At 53.0% G+C, this 7492-nt stretch overlaps 2 protein-coding genes across 2 annotated transcripts; one reads left to right on the plus strand and one right to left on the minus strand.

Moving 5' to 3' along the window:
* Positions 1–41: 41 nt before the first annotated feature.
* Positions 42–1332, plus strand: BO97DRAFT_182797 (uncharacterized protein). The gene is made up of 2 exons (XM_025690396.1): positions 42–516; positions 602–1332. Exons 1-2 carry the CDS (start codon positions 342–344, stop codon positions 1183–1185), a joined length of 759 nt encoding a protein of 252 aa, XP_025555247.1. The 5' UTR covers positions 42–341; the 3' UTR covers positions 1186–1332.
* A 1096-nt stretch (positions 1333–2428) lies between these two features.
* On the minus strand, positions 2429–7492 carry BO97DRAFT_337737 (aminophospholipid-translocating P4-type ATPase DNF3; the record flags this gene model as incomplete). Its single annotated transcript, XM_025691504.1, has 1 exon — positions 2429–7492. One exon carries the CDS (start codon positions 7490–7492, stop codon positions 2429–2431), a length of 5064 nt encoding a protein of 1687 aa, XP_025555248.1.

The raw sequence follows: 7492 nt of genomic DNA on the forward strand, positions 1-7492 counted from the left end.
CTCCAATAGATGTTTTCGCCGAGCGAGAAGGATTCTCGACTTAATTGAAGGATCGTCAACTGGGGAAGCAGACTAGACGCTGATTTGCGGTCCAGGGCAATGCCACAACTCGCCATGCGAGCTAGTGACCGTAGTCGAAGCCTGTCCCGCCCCGGATACGGCCCTATATTATGAAACCGCTATTGACGGGCAGGTCTTGCTGATGGGTCTGCTGCCCTAAGTAGAGAAGTCTGCTCCTGCCGTTTATACCATGTCCCCAGGCCATGCTCTCTAGTGCCGTCCGATTCCTGACCATCCGGCGGAAAGGCTCACAGTGAGCCAACCCTGCCTTGTCCATCAACATGTCGACCCAGGGGTACACAGACTGCGTCCCAGGGACATTCTACGGCCTCAAGAATAAGGAGGTGAACCCGGGGGACGTCCTCCAGCTCCGATGGGGTGCGATCGACAATGGAGACACTCCACTTAACATCTCCTTGGGCCGCCGGGGAGGGACGCTCATTGATGAGATTACTGGTTCGTGCTTGAATTGTCTCAAGATTCGTGTTTGCTTGCCTGCGCAGCAGGACATCGGGCTGACTTCGTCTGGATCTATAACCAGTTGGAGCCAAGTTCACCACCACCAGCTCTCTTTACCAACTTATCGTCAATGACACCGCCAACTGCACCCTAGAACAATACACCTGGGCCATCCCCAGCGGGTTCAACACTACCAACCCACAATACCAGATCGGATTGTTCAACGCAACTGCCAAACTAGGAACCTATGGGATCGATCTATATGGCTGGATCAGCTGGAGTGATTACTTCTACGTTCGCGAAAAGGGCGCCGCGACCACCACCACCACCACCTCGTCGACCACCTCCACTGGCTCAACACTTACCACCAGCACCGCGACCGACGGCTCGTCCGTTACCACATCACCCGCTTCCTCCCACAGCAGCAGCTCCAGCTCGAATAGTGTCGGCATTGGTGTGGGTGTGGGCGTCGGCGTCGGTGCGGCCGCCATACTCGGGGCCCTCGCATTCTTTCTCCTCCGTCGGCGCAGCAAGAAGAAGCAGAGGGTCGTGGCCCCAGCGCAAGAGACGAGCGAAGTGGCAGGTTCGCCACTGTACGAGTTGCCTGCCCCAGCGAAGAAGCAGCCTGTCCCGGAGGGGACGCAGATGTACGAGTTGCAGGGGTGATCGGTCGGTTTCCGACAAGGATGATGGACTTCGAAGGGCTCTTCAGCACCTGTTCGGTGTTCATCCAGACGATAAAAGAGAGAGTGACATTGAAGAGCTACAAGCCACTCAACCTATCCTAATCTTCAACCCATTCCAGGAGGACAATGCAGCCCTAACTTGCACCCCACATTCACCAACCACCACAAAGGCATGAGCACTATGACCGGTGTTGGCTAGTGCCTCCTTTCCCATTTACGATGGTGGAATACCAACCGCCCAAACCGCACAGTCTACGTACGGTGCCATAAAACATGTCCCGTCCGAACTGGGAGCGATTGCAAGGAAAGAAAAGGAAGCTTCTACATTGCATGAGGGCACACTGGATGACTTATTTTTTTCTTAATTATTTACTACCCATTATCTACCGAGATACCACCCCGTCTGTACAGTATAAATTACTTACCTTATTCGACTTCTCTTATCGAATCGAACGCTAATGTCGATTCACATGTTTGAACTGCTTATCGCTCTGCATAGTATGTCAAAATGCCGTTGTCACCTTTTTTACAGGTCGTGGGACCCGCCAATCTCACATCTCCTATATCCTACGTTCGTTGCTGGGCGGCCCGCCGTGCGTACCGTACCCACTATTCTACGATTACGATCTTGAAGGCGAGCATGTACGGGATCCAAAAGGGAAACCCAGTAGGTAGGTATATTGAAAGAGACTAGATGTACATACTCTGTGCCTAGTCCATATCTATGCATAAACACTTTCTTCGTTTGTATGTATATATGTATGTACGTATGTACTGGACCTTATCGTATGGCCTCAATCAGGCCTTGCCATACAGCCACTGATACCTAAGCCATCGAACAGGGTGGTGTATATAAGCACGACAAAGACGGCAGGCAGGGTGTATACAATGGAGAGAAGACAGAACAGCCGCCTACTCCCACGCAAAAAAAACGAGAGACAGAAAGAGAGACAGAGAAAAAGGAGTTTGAGTGGGAACAACAAGCAAGCGAAAGCTAAGTAAGGTATGGGGTATCCATTTTCTGTCAAAAACGCCATGATGATAATGATGATAATGATGAAGATGAAGTGACACGCTTGGAAAAGCAGATAACAAGATTCATGATAAGAGGCATGCCATATTCTGGCTCTCTTTTCTTTTCTTTTCTTTTCTTTTCTTTTCTTTTCTTTGCTTTGTATGTCATGTGATGGTATGGTATGTTTGCGGCTAGGAGCGAGAGGGGTTCACTTCAAGTGGCCTTTCCGGATGGCGCCGTATCCCTTAGAGAAGAGCTCGTGGATCTCGACGGAGCGGCGCGGGGTCTTGGTTCCCTCGGGATATTCGATCGCTTCTTCGTCTTCTGGCTCACGGCTGCTCGCTCTACTTCTGTGGGGATGTTGGTGATGCTCTTCTTTCAGCTCTAGCTCGGTCGCCACTGGACCGTCGTCTGTTTTCTTGAGGGCGGCGGGCGAGACCATGACTCTGGGCCGCGCCAGCAACTCCCGGACGTGCTGCTCCTTGGCTTCCATTTCCGCCTCCTCCCGCGCAAGCTCGAAGCTCGACTTCTTCTTCCCGTGGTCCCAGCCCTGTTGAAGCTCGGGGGCGGCGGCCTCTTCAAACCGCATCCGGATGTCCAGGTCCTGCTCGTATTCCTGGAAAACGTCGACGTCGGTGGGGAAGAAGAGGGCCCGCAGGGCGGAGACGGTCATCTCGAAGATGACCACGCTGATGACGGTCACGAGCAACACAGCCCAGAACGCTAGGTCGTGGCCTGAGACGTGAACGAAATTGCCAAGGACATGGTAAATGCCGTCACCAGAGGAGGGATTGTAGCGGAGATCGAGGATCAAGTTCCACAAGAACCAGCCACCGACGGAAATGATCCAGACCGCTAATGCCATGTATGTCTTGTTGTGCACTTCGAGTGCTTGAAGTTTCGTGTTGATAACAATAACACAGGCGGTGAAAGTGAGGAGACCGGCGGAGAAGATGTCACTCCCGGTGAAGGTGAACATGACATTCTCGAAGAGACTGAACATAAGAAAGTAAATAAGCATGGCTTCGCAGGTGGCCATGAAGGTCCAGCCGAGGTATAACCGGATGTTGAACCCTCCGTGGCGTTGGCCTTTGGTGTAGAGTTCTGGCACAGCGAGGAGGGTTGAAGCGGAGAGATCTTTCGTGAAGATACCCAGGAAAATGACTGCAAGTGATGTAAAGAGAGTGTTGAACATGCTCAAACTCCAGGACTCGTAAAGACTAGTGCCTGTATAACCATTCCAGTGTTGATAGAGAGCTTGCGTGAGGTAGAAAAGCATCTCCTTCCAGAACGTGCCGAGGGTGTACTTGCACACGCGAATGTAGTTCCATCGGCCGTGGACAAGGAGAAGCTTGAGCAGGAAACGGAACTGCGCAATCGAATAGTCGGAGATACGAGCAGCCTGGAGCCCCTCCTTCCCAGTGATGCCGATACCGACATGGGCTTCCTGGATCATGGCGATATCGTTGGCACCATCGCCGATGGCCAGTGTCACGCTATCTTTCACTTGCTTGCGAATCGAATTGACTAAGAATGCCTTCTGCTTGGGGCTGGCACGGCAGCAAATCACTGAATCCACGAGGACGGCCAAACGGAAGAACTGCGCTTCCAGAGTCTTGTCAGCTTCGATCATCGAGAGGGTTTGCCCGTCGACGACCACCACCGAGTGCGCCACTGTGCCTTTGGTGATGTCGGCAGTGAACTTGACAATTGTTCGCTCGACTTCTCCAGTCTCTTGATCGAGAATTACCAAAGAGGAATAGTCTTTCACCAAGCGACACGAATGTCCGACATTGATCGCCGTCTCACGTTTATCACCAGTAAGCATCCACAGCTTGATGTTCGCCCGGCGCAGTTTGTCGATAGCCCCGGGAACACCCTTCTGAAGCTTGTCTTCGATGGCCGTGGCACCCGTAAGCTCGAGTTGATTTTCTATCTGCTCGCCCACCGCCTCAATCTTCTCCTGTCGGTCAACGAGACTGGTGCAGGCTTCAAGATAAGCCTTTTTCCAGCTTGTGTAGGTAGTCTCATCGAGAAACCGATGCCCATACAGAAGTGTCCGCAGTCCTTCCGTAGCAAAGTCGTTAAGATGCTGAAAACATCTTTCGAACACAGCCGTCTCGTTGACAACAAGAGCTTCCTCAACCAAGTCATCCTCCTCATTTTCATGGACAGAACTTCCTGAATCCGACAGTGTGCTAGATGCCCGTCCCAGCTGGGCAGACGGTCGAGGGCTATAGTACTCAGGGTCGTTGCCACGCGTCAAAAGACCGCCATCAGTTTCCCTATCTCGGAGCCAAACGTCAATGCTCTCCCTCAGGGCCGAAACAGGTTCGCCTGTAATGCTTGACCGTCGTCGCGACATGCTAGGCCGGCTGAAGCTAGTCCGAAGGCCGCTATCCTTGCGACTATGGTATTCGCTGTTGCGCCGAATGACCTGGTCAGCCTCGGCTGCCTTACGTTTGCTGGCGCGCCTCTCGATCTCGACTGCTTTCTCTTGTGCGAGGGCGGCACGCTTGAGCAAGCGCATGACATGGCTGTCGGCACCCTTGCAAAATAGACAAATGCGCTGATCAGGCATCCGAACCACAACCGACATGCGTTTGCGGGCGCTTGAGAATTCGATGATATCCATAATCTCGTAAATTTCGTCACAAGCGGGCTCATCGAGCCCTTTGGGATATGTCCGAATTGTCAGAGTGTTCGGCTGCCGGTCACGGACTAGATAGCCAAGCTCCTGTGCAGCCATGACTAGAGCTAGCTCGTCAGGGGATGCCGCTTGGAACGAGATGTTGCCATCTTCGTCATCCTCGGGGATACAAGTATGGCATACCGCCATGGCCAGTATGAACATCTTAGCTTTCCGCGCAAAGACGGTGTAAGGCTTGCGCTGGATATACCGGAGCATGTCTGTCGTGCGGTTGTTACGCATCGAGACGTTAGGTCCCTGCAAACCGGTAGCCGTCGACATGGAGGACCTCGGTGGATGTCTTCTCGCCTCCGAAACATTAGACTTGCGACTGAGCGCCTTTTTACCCTTCGTACTTCGCTTTTTGTGGATCAGCTTAGTATGATCGCCGTCCTTGGCAGCTTCTTCAAGAAGGTCAAGGTCATGGTACCACGCAGTGCCGGCCACACTCATTTTGCGGAAGCGCATCGAATTGTTCGTCAACGTACCGGTCTTGTCAGAGAAAATGTAACTGACTTGGCCGAGCTCTTCGTTAATGGTTGATGTGCGTGCTTCAATGGGGGTGTCGGTCTCTGGGTCGTACATGTCGATATCGGAATTCAACAGAAGCATCTGGGCGACCTTGACAATCTCCATACTCACATATAATGAGATAGGAATCATCGTGTTGAACATGATGAGGAAAGATGTGAAGATCGGTCCGATGTCCACACTTGCCTTGTAGAGGTACCATGATCTTGATTCGACGTCTTCGGACCAATACTTGTAAGCGATCGTGCAGGCTACAGCTAGAATTACAACAAGCGTCACGATCAACATGACGACCCGGTTGACTTTGGCCTGGAGCGAGGGCGACTTGATTCGAGGGTTCTTGTTCGCGTTCATACGAATCTTGCATTCCTCTCCTGTGTAGATGACCATTCCAATCGCTCTTTCGGTGTTGCGCATAATGCTACCGCGGTAGAGGACTTCGGTGTTGGTCAGGGGCAATTTATCGTCCGCAGCGACCGTGACATTGCCATCAAACTTATAGAGGTCGAGGTTGGGGTCTTCAACCGCAAAATGTAGAGCGCTGCTGCAGATGCCTTCAACGGAGCCACACACCTTTGCTACCGGCTGCAAAGGCTGCTTGTTCTTCAGGTTCGTCTCGCCGTCGAGAGCCATGGTTTCGATATAAGCCACGCCATTTGGTCCGTCCGCATGGAGCAGAACCATATCCGCCGGCACAGGCTGGTCACGCGCCAATTTTACCACATCGCCGACCTTGATATCCTTCCATTTGATCTCAGTCCAGTCTTGCGCGTCACTAGCCACAGAAATGCTGTCGCTGGCAGAAGCCGGATGGAAAATTCCAGCACCGGGACGCAAGACAAGCGCACTCCGGTTGTTCTCCTCTTTGTCCAATCGGTAACGACGCCAGTCATCAAACCCTTCTTTACCCATAGAGATGCCGACAAAGACCAAGAGCGGGACGATTGTGGTGTAGGTACCAGTGGTACTCAGACCAGGAATCATCTGCAAAATCGCGACAATTAAGAAGTAGAAGTTCGCGAGCTTCGTAAACTGAGCGAACAATTGGCGGGGAAAGAAACTCCAGAAGCTGTATCGACTTGAGCGAATAGAGTTTCCTAGATAGGGCTTTCCAGTTCTTTCATCTATCAATGCCTCCGTGCGGGTGAGATCGAGGTCGATGTGGCGCCCGTCTTTGCTTGGAGGAATTTCCTTGATGCGAAGTATCGTTTTGCGGACCGTCTTAGACATGGTCTCCAACCGAAGCGTCAGCGTGGCGATCGCGGCTTTCCGCTTCAACCATCGGTCATATGAGAAGGTGGTGGAAAGGTGCCTGCCATCCTTCAGGTTCTCTGAAGGTTCCGAGTAGTAGGTTGTGGATAAGTCCAAATTTGCATCCGAGGCAGATCTTTGCATGACCAGCACCTCCTGTTTCTCGTGTGCGGTTGTCTGCCTGTTCTCGTCCGCCGTCGTTGTCTGAGCGAGACCATTTGCTGAGGCTTCCGCCTGCTGGGGGCTCACTGGCAGAGCGGTACCCAACTCAATCGCGTCGGGGGAAGAGACAGCCGACTGCGACTCGATGGTTTTGGCGAAAATCGTCCGTCGCAGGGAATACCCACGGTGGCGGGATCTCGACCGACCTCCAGCATCAGGGCTCTGCGGGGACGGAGGGGACAATGCGGAGCGCGGAGACCATGCCGAGTTGGCATTTGAATTCTCGGCGACGTTCGTGTCAATAGTCAGTCCCCTCGAGGCTGGTCGTCGATCCCAATTGGACCGCTGGACCTCATCCGGCGAAGGGCGTTCTAGATCAGTCGAGAACCGAACATGGTGCTGTTGCGACGGTCGTCGACCTGCGTCGGAGACGGCGCGGGACGGGGAAATCGAGGAGCGGCTGGGGACAGCATTTGTTCGTGTGGAGGGTATCTGCAGGGATTGGCTTCTAGGGAGCTGGGAGGCGGGAGTGGAACCGTCTGTTGAAGAACGCTCTTGAGCTGTTGTCGTTGGCTGTTCTGCAGATGTCGCTTCCCGTGGAATGTTGTTCGACTCTGGTGATTCATGCTGTCGGGGCAT

This window comes from Aspergillus homomorphus (assembly GCF_003184865.1).
Source record: "Aspergillus homomorphus CBS 101889 unplaced genomic scaffold BO97scaffold_4, whole genome shotgun sequence".
Lineage (NCBI taxonomy): Eukaryota > Fungi > Ascomycota > Eurotiomycetes > Eurotiales > Aspergillaceae > Aspergillus > Aspergillus homomorphus.